This window comes from Canis lupus, chromosome 16 (genome assembly GCF_048164855.1).
Source record: "Canis lupus baileyi chromosome 16, mCanLup2.hap1, whole genome shotgun sequence".
Classification (NCBI taxonomy): domain Eukaryota; kingdom Metazoa; phylum Chordata; class Mammalia; order Carnivora; family Canidae; genus Canis; species Canis lupus.
The window spans coordinates 18,096,903-18,113,931 of record NC_132853.1 but is presented as its reverse complement, the minus strand read 5'-3'; the positions used below and the strand labels follow the sequence as shown (position 1 = coordinate 18,113,931).

The 17,029-nt window shown below is 48.3% G+C and overlaps 2 protein-coding genes and 1 long non-coding RNA gene across 3 annotated transcripts in view; 1 reads left to right on the top strand and 2 right to left on the bottom strand.

Moving 5' to 3' along the window:
• FAM222B (family with sequence similarity 222 member B) overlaps window positions 1-5,370 on the bottom strand; it is an 83,502-nt gene extending 78,132 nt beyond the window's left edge. Inside the window, exon 1 of the mRNA XM_072779292.1 lies at window positions 5,351-5,370. The gene's annotated coding sequence lies outside the window, so the exon portion shown is untranslated. The remainder of the gene's footprint in view (window positions 1-5,350) is intronic.
• A 374-nt stretch (window positions 5,371-5,744) lies between these two features.
• Window positions 5,745-10,446, top strand: ERAL1 (Era like 12S mitochondrial rRNA chaperone 1). The gene is made up of 10 exons (XM_072779296.1): window positions 5,745-6,061; window positions 6,980-7,107; window positions 7,221-7,298; window positions 7,662-7,708; window positions 8,337-8,398; window positions 8,548-8,660; window positions 8,752-9,000; window positions 9,350-9,499; window positions 9,626-9,706; window positions 9,862-10,446. Exons 1-10 carry the CDS (start codon window positions 5,779-5,781, stop codon window positions 9,982-9,984), a joined length of 1,314 nt encoding a protein of 437 aa, XP_072635397.1. The 5' UTR covers window positions 5,745-5,778; the 3' UTR covers window positions 9,985-10,446.
• LOC140606210 (uncharacterized) lies at window positions 9,901-11,325 on the bottom strand. Its single transcript, XR_012008590.1, has 2 exons — window positions 11,153-11,325; window positions 9,901-10,734 (listed from the first exon to the last, which is right to left on the bottom strand). It is a non-coding gene; the product is annotated as an uncharacterized lncRNA (long non-coding RNA).
• Between the last annotated feature and the right edge of the window lie 5,704 nt (window positions 11,326-17,029).

The following is a 17,029-nucleotide window of genomic DNA, read 5'->3' as shown; positions in this document are numbered from 1 at the left end:
TGTTGCTTTTTCCAACTAAAACTGAATGTAAGATGTAAAATCTGGAGATGCTGCAGCCATGTCAACACCACAAAGGTAGAGCCAATCTATAGAAAGATATATTCAATCTATAGAAAGATCCTGAACAAAAATTTATTGAGTACACATTATGTGTTAGAAAATATTGTTGGTGTAGAAGATACAGCAGTGAACAATATATATTGTCCTTGTCCTCAGAGAACTTACAGTCTAGTAGAGGATATATAATAATAAACACTTGAATGACATTTACTATATGTCAAGGACTGTTCTAAGTCCTTTATGCATATCAGTTCTTTTCATCATCACAACAACCCTATCCCTATTTTATAGATAAGTAAATTTAAGAAGAGAGAAGTTACTTGCCTCGGATCACACAGTAAATAATGGAGCTGAGAATGAAATTCTGGATATCTGGCTCTATAATCTTTCTACTCAAATACTATATTATAAACTGCCTTATCATAGGAGGAAAAAAGATCCTAAGAGAATTAACCAGTCTTGGAAGGAGTGACCTAAGGAGAGACCTGGAAGTGAGAAAGAATACCGGGCAATTGGAAGACTGAAAAAATTTCAGTTGAGCTGAAAAAAGAGGAACGACAAGAGATAAGACTAGTGGAGATGCCTGCCTGGCTCAGTGCAAAGAGGATGCAGCTCTTGATCTTGGGGTCCTGAGTTTGAGCCCCATGTTGGGAGTAAAGATTACTAAAAATAAATAAACTTAAGAAGAGAGAGCGAGAGAGAAGTCTGGTAAAGTAAGCCACTGCCACATTAGTTTATACTTTATTCTGAGGGCAGTGAAGCAAGGGAGTGACTTGTTCAGATTGGGGCCATGAGCGGTTGGTAAGACTGTGAAGACTCTTCACAATGCTCTGATAGTATTTCAGGCACTGCAATAGGATTGCTGCAGGTAGTGAGAAATGCTTTGAGGAGGTGACATTTAAGCTGAGACCCGAAGAACATAGAAGGCAGAAATAGCAGATAAAGGCCCTAAGGCAGGGCAGCCCCGGTGGCGCAGCGGTTTAGCTCCGCCTGCAGCCCAGGGCGTGATCCTGGAGACCTGGATGAGTCCACGTCGGGCTCTCTGCATGGAGCCTGCTTCTCCCTCTGCCTATATTTCTGTGTCTCTCTCTGTGTGTGTGTCTCTATGAATAAGTAAATTTAAATTTTTTTTTAAAAAGGCCCTGAGGCAGAAATGAGCTCAGTATATTCGAGAGATGGAAAGAAAGCTAGTGTACTGGACTCCTTGGGAGTAGAAGGAGGGCTCAAGGACATTGGATAAGTCTAGTGGTAATAGTTAGGCATTGGAGGGTTTTAATCATATCCTTCCATTTTTATCCCCTTAAATCTCTACAATCCATCTCTGTCCACCATCTTTGCTGCTATTTTAGTGAGAAACACACAGTGACATCTAGTTGAAAAAGGACTTCCAGATCAGGAAGTTTTGGGTTTTTGTTTTTCAAATGGAAGAGATTAAGCATTTTATCTTTTTTATTTTTTATTTTTATTTATTTTTATTTATTTTTTATTTATTTATGATAGTCACACACAGAGAGAGAGAGGCAGGCAGAGACACAGGCAGAGGGAGAAGCAGGCTCCATGCACCGGGAGCCCGATGTGGGATTTGATCCCGGGTCTCCAGGATCGCGCCCTGGGCCAAAGGCAGGCGCCAAACCGCTGCGCCACCCAGGGATCCCGCATTTTATCTTTTTTAAAGATTTTATTTATTTATTCATGAGAAACACACACACACACACACACACAGAAGCATATAGACACAGGCAGATGCATATAGACACAGGCAGAGGGAAAAGCAGGCTCCATGCAGGGAGCCTGATGTGGGACTTGATCCCAGGTGTCCAGGATCACACTCCAGGCTGCAGGCAGAGCTAAACCACTGCGCCACCAGGGCTGCCCCTTTTCTTTATTTTTTAAAAAAGATGTATTTATTTGAGAGAGAGAGCACGTGCAAGTAGGTGGGGGGTGAGTAGGGACAGACGAACTGAGAGAAACTCAAGCAGACTCTGAGTGCGGAGCTGGAGGCAGAGCTCAATCCCACAACCCCAAGATCATGACCTGAGCCGAAATCCAGTCTGACACTGGGACTCCTGAATGGCTCAGCCGTTGAGAGTCTTCCTTCAGCTCAGGGTGTGATCCTGGGGTTTGGGATTGAGTTCCACATTGGGCTCCCTGCAGGAAGCCTGCTTCTCCCTCTGCCTATGTCTCTGCCTCTCTCTCTGGGTCTCTCATGAAAAAAATAAATAAGGGATCCCTGGGTGGTGCAGCGGTTTAGCACCTGCCTTTGGTCCAGGGCGTGATCCTGGAGACCCGGGATCAAATCCCACGTCGGGCTCCTGGTGCATGGAGCCTGCTTCTCCCTCTGCCTGTGTCTCTGCCTCTCTCTCTCTCTCTGTGTGTGTGTGACTATCATAAATAAATAAAAATTAAAATAAATAAATAAAATATTTAAAAACAAAAAGTCTGACACTTAACCAACTGAGCCACCCAGGCACCCCTGAGCATTTTTTAAAAAAGATTTTTATTAATTTGAGGGGTGGGGGTGGGGGAAGGGGCAGAAGGATAAGCAGACTCCCCCATTAAGCAGGGAGCCCAATGTGGTGCTCAATCCCAGGGCCCTGGGATCATGACCTGAAGGCATACACTTCACCAACTGAACCATCCAGGCACCTCAAGATTAAGCATTTTAAAAATAAATGCTGATGAGAGGAATATAGTACAGAGAGAAATTGTCTATATAGAAAAGTAAGAATATCGGGATCCCTGGGTGGTGCAGCGGTTTGGCGCCTGCCTTTGGCCCAGGGCACGATCCCGGAGACCCGGGATCGAATCCCACATCGGGCTCCCGGTGCATGGAGCCTGCTTCTCCCTCTGCCTGTGTCTCTGCCTCTCTCTCTCTCTGTGACTATCATAAATAAATAAATAAATAAATAAATAAATAAATAAGGAAAAAAAAAAGAAAAGAAAGAATAATTCATGGAAAAATGTTCCTGAATGGGGTAAAATAATTAGCTTTAAAATAAGGACATTTACTGAGAGCTTCCATTGTTCTAAATCCTCCATTTTTCTAAATCCTAGATTCAAATGGACACGTGATATTAGGTAGATGTGTTTATTATTTTCTTTTTTAAGATTTTATTTATTTATTCATGAGAGACACAGAAAAAGGCAGAGACACAGGGAGAGGGAGAAGCAGGCTCCATGCAGGGAGCCCTTGTGGGACTTAATCCCAGGATCCTGGGATCATGCCCTGAGCTGAAGGCAGATGCTCAACCACTGAGCCACCCAGGCATCCCTGTTTATTATTTTCTTCTTCATTTTACAGACGATGAAACTGGCACTTGGAGAGTTGAAATAAGTTATCCAAACTCACACAGATAGTAAGTGGCAAGTTGACATATGAGCCCATCAGTCTATTTCATTTGATTAGCCTCTCCTAATCTCATAAAATACAAAATTTCCTCACAATATCCTTTGAGAGAAAATCTCCAGGAAAGAAGAGAATTAACAAAGCACTTTGACACATTTCCTCTAAGTTTTTGTGTTATCCCAGGGATTCTTCCAAGGCGTTATCCGTTGCCACTGCTGTAGTACTTAGCATATGTTCCTTGGATGATTTTGCATTTATTTACTCAAGCTCTTCAACCACTATTTAACCTGAAATTGCCCTTCACCCTAATTATAGTTGAAATGACATTTCACCTAACTGTCCATGGAAGAAGATTCATATTTTTCTGATTGCCAGCTGTCCTGTATTAAGTGGTATTTCTGTTCCTTGGGCACCCATATGCCCAAAGAACATCCAGAATGTCATGTGCCAGAAAGGTTGTTTCTTCTGCTAATAGAGCAGGCAGCCTGAAAGCTGGTGCCTGGTGCGATTTGCAAACCATCGACGCATTTAGCTGCCCAGTCTCTGTCAGTCCTGTGTCACTCAGAACTACTCTGAACACTCAGCCTCTCATTCCCACAAGAGCAGCCCAGTCAGTGGTTCCCACTATCTTTCCAACAAGTTTCCCCTCTCTGTCCTATATCATCAGTTTTCTCCTCTCCCCCTGGTCATTGCCATGAGCAAAAATCACCGTCTTAAAAAAAGAAAAGAAAATCCTTTCTTAACACTTCTCTGCCCCTCTTCTGTTACCACTCCCTTTTGTTCTGCTTCCCCAGATTTTTTTTCCTGGCTTTCTTCAATTACTTCTTTCATTTCTCTCTCCCACTCTCTTCTAAAACATTTCATTCATTTATTTGATAGAACACAAGCAGGGGGAGCAGCAGGCAGAGGGAGAGGAAGAAGCAGGATCCCCGCTGAGCAGAGAGCCCAACATGGGGCTTGACTCCAGGACCCTGGGATCATGACCTCAGCTGAAGGCAGACACTTAACTGACTGAGCCACCCAGGTGCTTTCTCTCTCTCTTTCTAAGGAAGCTCTCCACCCAACCCAACTTGGGGCTTAAACTCACAAGCCTGAGATCAAGTACTTCATGTTCTACCAACTAAGCCAGCTGGTTTTCCATTTTCCTCTCATTCCCTCTCAAACTCACTCCATTTAGGTTTTCTCTTCTTTTTAAGATTTTATTTATTTATTCATGAGAGACAGAGACAGAGAGTGAGGCAGAGACCTAGGCAGAGGGGGGAGAAGCAGGCTCCAGGCAGGGAGCCCAATGTGGGACTCAATCCCAGGACCCCAGGATCATGCCTTGGGCCAAAGGCAGACGCTCAACCACTGAGCCACCCAGGCCTCCTACTCCATTTAGGTTTTCACCTGGAACATGCTACCTGAACTGATTCTGTCAGGTCACTAGTATCTCTCTGTCTCCCTCTCTCTCTCGACCTCCAGGACACAAAATACTGAGGCAGATTTTTGTCCATTTTCTTCAGTCATACATCCCCAGCACCTGGACACGGCCTGTACATAGCATATGAATAAATCCCCAAGAGTTTGATTGAGAGGCTTCAAAGAATGAATAAAGCTTAAGGCCGCAAAATGACTAAGATGTAAGTTCCGCAGGCCACTAAGGCAATCTGAGGGATTGTAGGTGACTGTGCAGCTTCTCCCTTTAAGACCCTCTTGTTTTTCTTCAGAAAGGAATGTCCTCAGGGAGGAGATCGTAAGGGAGGTTAATAGATGGTAAACTGGGTCTGTGCCCCTGGGGAACACACACCCAGGGAGTACTCCCTACAAGAAGCTCGCATAAAGCAAAGGTGCAGACTGTTAGAGAACGCTGCTGACCAGCTAGGCCAAGCCGGGGGCTGGGGGAGGGAGGTGCTAGGGGAGGGTGTGCAAGCCTGAAACCAGAGAGAACTAAAAGGCCCTTACGGGGACCGGCGGAACAGCACCTGCTCCGGCTCCCACTACCTTTCCTCCTTCGATGCGTCAGTTTCTCCAGCTGGGAGAAGGCAGAAGCTAAGAGAAAGGTTTCTGCGCTTGGCCTCATGGGAGATGTAGTCTCTCAGGAGGCAGGGCTAGAAGGGCCTTTTGCGAAACTCTGACAGGAGAAGAAGGAAACAGGATGTAAATGGGGGTCCAAAACGATCACCATGTCCACACAAACTCTAAATAGACATCTTCCTTTTTCTTAGCTTCGGTCTGTCTCCAGAGCTGTTTCTCCTCCAACCCACTTCCTACGTGCCGTGCGTCCCCGCTCTCTGGGCCAATCTCGCTCTCTCCTGCTCGCTCGCCTTTCCACGGCTCCATCCAACCGCAGGTGCGCGCCTGGTCCGTTCCCGGCGTGCCTTGCGGCCGCAATGGCTGCCGCCAGCCGCCGCTCCGCTCTTCTTCTTCCGACCGTGTTAGGGATCAGGCGGTTGGGCCCCGATGCCGCTAGGGAGTGGGTGGCTCGGCTCTCCTCGCTCTCTGACTGTCCGCGGAGGTGCGTGTCCTGTTGTTCGGGAGCCGCCTTCTCTGGTCCCCGCCTGGCCTCCGCCTCTCGCCGTTATGGCCAGAGCTCAGCCTTGGACCGCTTCCTCGGACTCTCTCAGCACGGCGGTTCGTTGACTTCTCATCCTCCCGCCGTGTCCATGCACAGAGGTAAAGGGCCCAGATAGGCTTGTCCCGGACTGTCACGGTCTTAGCCCTGAAAGTTCCGGGCGGGTCGGGGAAACTCCTCAGTCCCTGGGGTATCATCTCTGGTCCTATATTATGGAAAACGATCTTGAGGCCCCGAGAGAGAGGCAAGCCGTGAAGGATCTCAGAAGAAAGATATACCAGGTTCCAAGAGGGAACCGATGTGGTCACAACCAGAGACGCACGAGAAGAGCAAGCGATTGAAGGGCCACAGGCAAGGCAGAGTTGTCGCTCTCTGCCCTGAGATGGGAAGCAAACTCGACCCAAATAGTGCCCCCATCTATTTGTCAAGAGACTGAATTACACCTAGGAAATAGCTCCTGTTCTTCAAGTAGCATAGACTACACTTTGGTAAGGAGGCTGGACACAAAAACTGGTAATTTTTATGTAGTGTTATAAGAAACTAATACTTAGAAATACTGAGCAAGCTTGCAGAGCCTACATAACACCCTTAGAAGGGTGAGATTGTCCGAGCTGGAGGGATTTCTGGCTGTAACTGATCTGGCTATACTTTCACACACATACACATATTTATCAGATAAAGCACAACTTCCCAGTACGGTTCCACAGGTAATTGTATTAAGTGCCAGGCATTGTGTTTGTTTTTATAAAATGGCCAATTGTCAAAAGAAGGTTTTAAGATAAGTAGGTATTGTTAATATTATCTCCACTTTACATGTGAGAAAACCAAGGAACTTAGAGAACTTGGTAAACTCATATAAACAAATTAATGGACAAACTAAGTCTCAAAGCCAGGTCTCAGCTTCAACCTGGTACACTAATCTTGTATTCTTTACTTCCTTTGTGTGTGAGTAGAACTGAGTACCTGACAGGGCATCCAGATTGCACTACCTCTCACTCCCCTCCTGCCCCCACACACAGATGAGCAGGATCTCCTCTTGGTCCATCGTCCTGACATGCCTGAGAACCCTCGAGTCCTACGAGTGGTCCTCCTGGGTGCCCCAAATGCAGGGAAATCAACACTCTCCAACCAGCTGCTGGGCCGGAAGGTATGCTACATCCTTGACCCACCACCCTCCCCTTCATCTCACTTTTTCTGTTTCTTCATGAATTGACCTACAGTGGTCTGGGACCTCACCTGGGATTTCTTTATTTCTGGCAGGTGTTTCCTGTCTCCAAGAAGGTGCACACCACTCGCTGCCAAGCTCTGGGGGTCATCACAGAGGAAGAGGCCCAGGTGGTGGGTAGCCTGCAAAGGAAGTCCAGCAGACTGGGCAGAGGGTGGACTTAGGAGGGTCTCCTTACAGTTCAACTTGAAGAAAATGTTTAGATTAACTGCTTTGAGGGAAGAGGGTCTCCTCTTTTGTTAGGCCTAGTGCAGATCTCTCTCTCCTTTCCCCCCTTTGGCATCTAGTCAGAAAGATTTCATTCCCTCTTTATTCCTTCCCAATCTCCCATATATTCACAGTCATCATCTTTTCTTGGATCTCATCTAGAATTAAAACAAAGGTGGAGGGTAGAAGTCCAGGCTTCTGATGTCAGTGGTGGTCTTTCTTTCACTTGCCCATCTCGGGGGCCGGGCATCTCTCTTTCTTGATTTTAGATTCTGCTTGACACACCTGGCCTCATCAGCCCTGCTAAACAGAAAAGGTAATAGCTGTGGAAACGGGTTTGTAAAGGGCAAGGTGGTAAGGGAGAGGGTGGGGAGATTCCATCGTAGAGGCTGGAAGACCCTCTTATCACACCTTATCCCTCATTAAGAGTATATCAGTCCTGGGGATCCTTGGGTTGCTCAGCGGTTTATTTTTATTTTTTTTTAATTTTTTAATTTTTAATTTTTATTTATTTATGATAGTCACACAGAAAGAGAGAGAGGCAGAGACACAGGCAGAGGGAGAAGCAGGCTCCATGCACCGGGAGCCCGATGTGGGATTCGATCCCGGGTCTCCAGGATCGCGCCCTGGGCCAAAGGCAGGCGCCAAACCGCTGCGCCACCCAGGGATCCCTGCTCAGCGGTTTAGCGCCTGCCTTCGGCCCAGGGCATGATCCTGGAGTCCCGGGATTGGGTCCAACATCGGGCTCTCTGCATGGAGCCTGCTTCTCCCTCTGCCTGTGTCTCTGCCTCTCTCTCTCTCTCTCTCTCTCTCTCTCATGAATAAATAAATAAAATCTTAAAAAAAAAAAAAAGGCAGGAAGTCAGTATCTTGGACTTTAAAAAAAAAAAAAAAGAGTATATCAGTCCTAAGACCCTTCCTGACCTATGTTTGTATGTCCTCAGGCACCATCTGGAGCTTTCTTTGTTGGAAGATCCATGGAAGAGCATGGAATCTGCTGATCTAGGTTAGACTCATGATGGGAATCTGAACCCCAATTGTTCATGGTAGTTTGGAAGCTGGGGGTTGACCCAGAGCCCCTATCACGGACACTTTTAGGGGGTGGGGAAAGAGTGGTCATATTTTTGTCCTCCTCCCCTCACTGCCTACTTCTAGTTGTGGTTCTGGTGGATGTCTCAGACAAGTGGACTCGGAATCAGCTCAGCCCCCAGGTGCTCCAGTGCTTGACCCAGTTCTCCCAAGTCCCTAGCATCCTTGTCATGAACAAGGTGAGCACCGCCTACCTGAATAAGGAGTCTCCTTTCCTCCATGGTGCCCATCTCACTGACCACACACCTCCTACCCATCCTCCATGTCCAGGTAGATTGTCTGAAACAGAAGTCAGTTCTCCTGGAGCTCACAGCAGCCCTCACTGAAGGTGTGGTCAATGGCAAGAAGCTCAAGATGAGACAGGCCCTTCACTTACAGTCCGGCACTCCTCGCCCCAGCCCAACAGCTAAGGGGCCAAACATACAGTCCATGGGAGGCCCTCAGAGGATTGGCTGGCCCCACTTCCGAGAGATCTTCATGTTGTCAGCTCTAAGCCAGGAAGATGTGAAAACACTAAAGGTCAGTTAGCCTTGGTCATAGTGTGGCCTTTCTTTTCTACCATGTGAAGACAAGCCTTAGAGTTCCTCCTGGGGGCAGCCCCGGTGGCGCAGCGGTTTAGCGCTGCCTGCAGTCTGGGGTGTGATCCTGGGGACCCAGGATTGAGTCCCACATCGGGCTTCCTGCATGGAGCCTGCTTCTCCCTCTGCCTGTGTCTCTGCCTCTCTGCTCTCTCTGAATGAATGAATAAATAAATCTTAAAAAAAAAAAAAAAAAAAAAAAAAAGAGTTCCTCCTGGTAGTGAGAGTGAATAAGAAAGGAAAGTCTTGGTTGGGACTGAACTGCCCACCTACCCTCTTTGTACCCACAGCAATACCTCCTAGCACAGGCCCTGCCAGGACCCTGGGAATACCACAGTGGAGTCCTCACTAGCCAGACGCCTGAGGAAATCTGTGCCAACATCATCCGAGAGAAGCTCCTAGAGCACCTGCCCCAGGAGATGCCCTACAGTGTACAGCAGGTGTGGGCGTGGGCACAATGAAGGGATCTGGGGGCTCTTCACCAGGCACACAACCAAGACAGGATGCCTGGGGCCCAGAGAGGAAGGGATATGGGCCTGTCTGACTAATCATGTCTCCCTGTGCAGAAGACAGTGTTGTGGGAAGAAGGGCCAAGTGGGGAGCTGGTGATCGAACAGAAGCTTCTGGTGTCCAAAGAATCTCATGTGGTAAGTTGGGTTAGGCTTAGAGAAAGGACCAGGGCATTAAGCAGGGGTTCTTCCTCCACTGCTTGGAAGCCCTGAGAGCAGGCTCATGTCCTTCTCTGTTTTGTTTTTGTTTTTGTTTTTGTTTTTTATGTCCTTCTCTGTAATCCCATCCTCAGAGGATCCTGATTGGCCCAAAGGGGCGCTTGATCGCCCAGATTGCACAGGAGGCAGGCCACGACCTCATGGACATCTTCCTCTGTGATGTTCAGCTCCGCCTCTCTGTGAAGCTTCTCCAGTGACCACCCTCTGCTGCCTCTCCCAAGGGTCTGAGCCAGAGCTGCTGGCAGGAGCCACTGACCAGAATGGCCCCTGCCGAGGGCCTCTAGGGACTGGTGGGAGGCATGGACACTGCCCGACGGCTGGCTTGGCCTTGCTGGGTCTGCCTAGCCCCTATTTAGCCATGTCTCCTTTTGGAGGCAGGAACTTAGCTCAGTTCTCAGGTCGTTTCTCTGCCTGGGGCCCTAGCTACTTCAGTCTTGAAGTTGACTCTTTTGTAGGAACAATGCCAACCTGCTTCTAGCTGGCACCGAACCCAGAGTTTCTCCCTGAGTTGCCAGTTTTAGCAGAGAGGTCTTTTTCCTATCCCCTCAGTTCCTCTACCTTAAAGCGATGTGTGAGGACCTGTGGGTCCTAAGTGAGATAGTGCCACTCACCCCATGCCTTTCCCCTTCTCGAATGCTAATAAAAAGACAAGCATGCTGGTTCTCATCTTTATTTCTTTAGCACAGGAAAGTAAAAACTCATTCCCTCACCCCCACACTGTTGTCTGAGCTGGAGTGTCCCTTCCAGTGGTCTGCTCCAGGGTCCCGAGCTGTCTTCTTGGCACGTATTGTGGGTACAGCAAGAGAACCATTACCATTACTAAACTCAGTAATGGTAACGGTTTCCTCGCCATCCCCAAGTGTCTTGGCGGTCAGCAGGCTGGATAGGCTGAGCGGTAAGCCCGGTGGGTTTGCAGCATGCTCTGCCCTCCTCATCTGGCTCCAGAGCTGTGGGGACCCGGACTAGTACATCATCTATACTGTAGTATCTTGTCGCAAACTTACAGTATATGATGATATCCTAGCCAGGGCCCCGCAGCAGGCACAGGGAGCATGGCTTGGAGAGCACTGTGGCAGGGGGAGCCAGGGGCCCACGGCAGAGCAGGACAGGTCAGTACACACAGAGCTCCCCCCTCCCTGCTCCATAGCTCCTGAATCAGCAGTGCCTTGATTGTGTGGTCAGGGGCAGCCCAAGTCAGGTAAGGAAAGAAACTGGCCTGGAAAATCCTGCAGAGTTAGAGTCTGTTGAGATCTCCTGGGGGACCCAGTGCCAGAATTAAACAAGCCAGAGATCACATAATGAGACAGAAGGTTCCCTCTGGTCAGACTGACAAGCAGACAGACAGGCCCAGGAGAGAGCACTTACCTGGAGCTGGAACTGCATGTAGACTGGGGAGGCCTTTAGAGGTAGGGAGGCCCAGACCCTGGCTCTTCACTCAAGCTGCTTGCCTTTTAATCCATAGGCCCCTCCCCTGGGTGGGGCACTTTCCCTGGGTTCTAGAAAGCCCTGCCTCTTAACCCTTTCCCTGCTAGACTAGGGTCACTGGCTCCTCTCCCTGTTAGGCCCTTTCTCACATGAATTTATGGACCTTGCTAAAGCTAGGATCTGCCTTTCACACCTACCCCATGAAGCTGATCATCTATCTGCTGGGCCTGGGAGGAGGAACAGCCTCACCCCATCCTTCAGGGTTTAATTGTTGCCCATGACCCAAGTGGGAGTGGTGGTTATTTTGGTCATGGAATGGCGAAGGTGGTGATAAAAATGATAGTTACAAAAAAAAAAAAACAAAAAAAATGTTAGTTGAACCTCTATAAAGCAGAAAGGGTCCTGACAGCTGGGTTCTTGGGGCAAGCTCTGCCTTAAACTTCAGTTCCTGGGCCCCTGCCACATGTGTATGTGGAGCCCAAGTTGGGTAGACCTAGGCAGGCCAACTTCTTGCCCACTTCTGCCATGGCAAGCTCCCCTGGGCAGGGAAGGGGGGGAATCCTCTGCTGGGACATATGAGGGCAGGTGAATTCAAGCTCTTCTCGAGAGAGTGTAAGAATGAGTAAGGGGCCTGTTCAAAGCTTAAGCCACTTATATGAGAGCCTAGCAATATTCAGTTCTCTGCCTCTGGAGAAGGTGAGAGTCTTCAAAACAGGGCCTCTGTTATTTTTTTTTATATATATATATTTTTAAAGTATTTTATTTATTCATGAGAATACATAGGAGAGAGAGAGAGGCAGAGACACAGGCAGAGGGAGAAGCAGGCTCCATGCAGGGAGCCCGACATGGGATTCGATCCCGGGTCTCCAGGATCACGCCCTGGGCCGAAAGCAGCGCTAAACCGCTGCCCTTATTATTTATTTTTTAAAGATTTATTCATCTGAGGAGAGAGAGCATGTGCCTGTGAGAGGGAGTAGGGGATGGGGGCAGAAGGAGCGGGAGAGAATCTTAAGCAGACTTCCTGCTGAGTGCGAAGCCTGACGTGAGGCTTGATACCATAACCCCAGGATCATGACCTGAGTGGAAACCGAGAGTTGGACACCCAACCTACTGAGCCCCCAAGCACCCCACCTCTGTTATTTTAGATATCCATTCCAAGAGACACATCTGCTTCTGTGCTCCCTCCCCTTCCCCATCCTAGACAGTCTGGTCTGTGTTCTGGGAGACAGTTATACCCCTCCTCTGAAGGAGCAGATGAGACCAAGATGAGTGGGAGGAGAGACCAAACCTACTTTTGATTCCTTGGAGATGTTCTGCTTCTTGCTGCCACAGAATGTCGGCACATGCTCTTCCCTCTGTTTGTTTTGTTTTGTTTTGTTTTGTTTTTTTAAGTAATCTCTACAGCCAACATGGGGCTCAAACCTAAAACCCTGAGATCAAAAGTCGGGTTTTGATCTGGCACAGTCTTCCCTCCTTTCTTGTCTAGTTAACTTCTATTCCCTCTTCCTATGTAAGTATCACCTCTGCAGGGAAATCTTTTCTGGCTAGTTAAATCTCCCTGTTATGGGCTCATTCATCTGTGTGATTAATCATTTAGGCAAATAATCACAATGACCTGGTTTATTGGCTGATCATGTCAAATGTCTGACATAGAGCTAAACTCAATATGATGTAGGGGAGAAGAAAAACTTTGACCTGGGGAAGCAGGCAGTTAAAACTATAGCTCTTAGGCAAGTCTTTTTCTCTCAGACCCTTCCTGTTCTTGTAGATGCCATTGTGACAGTCCCCAGTTCAGAGCTGAGCTGGGTGACTAGCTACTCACAAAGCACTCAGCCCAATGAACCAGCCAAGTCCCCCTCGTGGAATATTCTTAAAAGCCGCTCAAGGCATTGAGAGCCCAGATTTAGAAATAAAAGGCCCTGGGGCACCAGGATGGCTCAGTCAGTGGAGCGTGCAACTCTTGACCTCAGGGTTGTAAATTCGAGCCCTACATCAGGTGTGAAGATTACTTAAAAATAAAATCTTGAAGGAAAGGAAAGGGAAGAGAAGGGAAAGGGAGAGGAGGAAAGGAGGGTGCCTGGGTGGCTCAGTTGATTAAGTGTCTGTCTTCAGCTCAGGTCATGATCCGAGAGTCCCAGATTAGAGCCCCTCCGACTCTCTGCTCAATGGGGAGTTTGCATCTCTCTCTGCCCCTCACCCCTCTAGTTCTCTCTCACTCTCTCTTTCGCTCCCTTTCGCTCTCTCAAATAAGAATCTTAAAAGAAGAAGAAAAGGAAAGGAAGAGTAGGCCCTGAGTGACAATCCCTCATCCCCTGCATAGCTCTGTGACCTTGGAGTGAGTGCTCTCAACTTCAGTTTTCCCATATGTACCATGGGAGCAATCCATACCTAGCTCATATGGTGGTGACAGGGTCCTGTGAGTGCTCATCTCAACTTCCCAGGTGAGATCTAACACCTGTGGAACCAATGTCCATTTCCTTCCCTTCCTTCCTCTCTGTCACTCACTAGCTGTGTGACCAGAGGCAAAATTCTTCTCTGAGTTTTGGTGATAACACAGCTCACCAAGTCGTAAGACTTGAGAAATATGGCTGAGAAACCTTTATAAACCCAGGCGCTCTAGCCAGGTGAGAAAATACTGTATGTCTGCTTCTTGCCCCCTTCCCTGTCCTGGAACCTCTCCTGCCACCTCTACTCACCCCACAGATACTTCAAGCTCCTTTACCAGAGTAAAGGCTTCATGTACTAAGGCCAAGATTTGTGCCACTCATTGCCTGGCTTCTGCCTAGAACCTGCTTAGTCCTAGACCAGAGGTGAAAGTGAGCAGAAACCAGGGATCCTGGAGGTAGAAGAGAGCGCTGTCTCGGTCAGCCTGAGATCCTGTGGCTGTGACCCTGGCTGGGGTGGAGGGGGCTGGCACAGAGTCTGAGCCTGGGTGGGGTAGTCTGGAGATCCTGATAAGCAGACTTGGGGCTATCAGGGTGGAGGCTTTTCTGTTTATCAGGAGCCTGCAGGGGCCCCAGTAGGAGCTGAGGACACTTCCCGCCCAGAGTTGTCTCCTGGATGGCAGCCCTGCTATCCCTTTGCCTCCTTAGAGCCCTTTCCGCAAGACCTGTGGAGACCCTGCCCTCTTCCTGGCCAGCACGGGGTTGAGAGGACACAATCCACATCCTCGGACCTGGCCTTGTATTCTAACAACTGTTCCTTTAGCTCAGAAGCTCCGTGGCTCTCCTGAAGCCCGGTGTGGACTGGTCTGGGACCTTAACCTTCTCACGTCTAATTCCAGCCCCTGCCATGCCAGCTTTAGCCCTTGACTCTTACTGTGATCTCCTTTGGTTGAAATTCTTAAACCATATGGTGAATGACAAAGTTAAGGGGGGGTCAGATCTGTAAGAATCCTTCAAAATCATGGAGTTCAAGTAATCCATTTGTGGAGGAGAGGAAACCAAGGCCCAGAGAAGGGGAGCAAATCACCCCCAAAGCCTCAGGGTTCCCATCACCTTTCAGGACCTGGGAACCCATGACCTTAAGAAGAACAGCACAGCAGCAGCAGATACAGATAGACACACATAGCACATGGAACACACACATGTGTGTAGCACACGCGTAATGCCTAAATATACACAGACACACACAGATACATAAGCACACATATTTAAAAAATAGATTCAGCTTGTAAAATTATTCTTAATTTCCTCTGGACTTTACTAAGTTTCATGAAGTCGGCAGCTTTGCACAAGAAGGCGGCCCAATCCTAGGGTCAGTCAGTGTCTCAAAGTACAATTGGCAGCACAACTCATCCTGGAACCAAGGACTTTGAGAAGTTCTGAGAGGTTCTTGCTTTCCTGTTTTGCTTTACAAAAGGGGAACCCAAAGTAAGAGCCTGGTAGAGTCAGTCCTAGGAGCATAAATGGTATGAGAAAGGAAACTGTTCTAATCTTTACTCTCTATGTGATAGCTTGGGGCTTGAGATCTAGGGGACCGATCAGAGATGACTGCCTGGGTTCATCATGGCCAGCCTGTGAAGTTTCTCCTAACCCCCCCTGACACCTGTCCCCTCAAGTCCAGGCTTTGATCCTGCTGTTTTCCTCATCACACTGAGAATTCATCTGATCTCTTATTTGTCCCCAACTACTCTGTGAGTAGGCCCCTTGTCGGATTCTTCTCTGGGCACCAGCACCCCTCAAGGGTGCTGCCTTGTGAGGTGCTCAGAGACTACCTTACACTGAACAGATGCTGACCCTGCAGACAGTACCCAGTTAGTTTCCACGTACTCGACCTGCTCTCTTACACTCCCCCGTGCCTTTCAGCCCCACGAGCAAGTGTATGTGTTGAACAACAACCACAGATGCAGTGAAGTCCTAACAATGACTTCCCTGGGGGCTTTGCCAATGTCCATCAGTCTCAAAAATATGACCAGATACCAATTGTATTTTTTTTTTAAGATTTTATTTATTCATGAGAGACACAGAGAGAGAGGCAGAGACACAGGCAGAGGGAGAAGCAGGCTCCATGCAGGAAGCCCAATGAGGGACTGGATCCCGGGACTCCGGGATCAGGCCCTGGGCCGAAGGCAGCGCTAAACCGCTGAGCCACTCGGGATGCCCCACTTGTATTTGTTTTGTTTTGTTTTTTAAAGATTTTATTTATTTATTCATGAGAGACAGAGAGAGAGAGAGAGGCAGAAACACAGGCAGAGGGAGAAGCAGGCTCCATGCAGGAAGCCTGATGTGGAACTCGATCCCGGGTCTCTAGGATCACAACCTGGGCCGAAGGCGGCGCTAAACTGCTGAGCCACTCTGGCTGCCCCTAAATGCATTTTTTTTTTTCCTAAATGCATTTTTTTGATAGAGATTTTACTTTTTAAGATTGATTGATTTATGATAGACACAGAGAGAGAGAGAGAGAGGCAGAGACACAAGAGGGAGAAGCAGGCTCCATGCTGGGAGCCCGACGTGGGACTCGATCCTGGGACTCCAGGATCGTGCCCTGGGCCATAGGCAGGCGCTAAACTGCTGAGCCACCCAGGGATCCCCAAGATTTTATTTTTAAGTAATCTCTACATCCAGTGTTGGGCTCAAACTCATGACCCTGAGATCAAGAATCTTCTGCTCTGCTGGCTGAGCCAGCCAGGCACCCGTGCACACCAATTTTATCATAGAGAAACTGAGGCTTCAGGAGTAAACACATGGCCTGCATGATATGGTAAATTGGGACATGAGTCAGGATGACAACTCTGGTCTCCAGGCCCCAGGCTTTCTTTATACACAGCCTTGCTACAAATGAGATGGATTTTGTGTGTGTCTCTGTAGGGAGACTATTTGAATTTCAAAGGCAAGAGAATCAGACATGAGTTTTGCCACTTAGCAACCATATGGTTCTGAGCCTTGGTCTCCCAGTCTCTAAAATGGGGATGACAGGTGCCTGGGTGGCTCAGTGGTTGAGTGTCTGCCTTTGGCTCAGGTGGTGATCCCAGGATCCAGGATCAAGTCCCGCATTGGGCTCCCTGCATGGAGCCTGCTTCTCCCTCTGCCTATGTCTCTGCCTCTCTCTCTCTCTCTCTTTCTCTGCCTCTCATGAATAAATAAATAAATCCTTAAAAAAATTTTTTTTTAAATGGGGATGACAAAAAAAAAAAAAAATGGGGATGACAATAATACCTGCCTCACAAGACCCTCAGGGAGATTCAGTGAAAGAATGTGTGTGAAGCACCCACATAATGCAGGTGTGCCCTCCTCACTTGTACTTGCTCTGATTTTCCCACCCAACCAAGCCTTTTTAAACCTCTTCCACAGCAGCTCCAAACCAGCAGTGATCCTC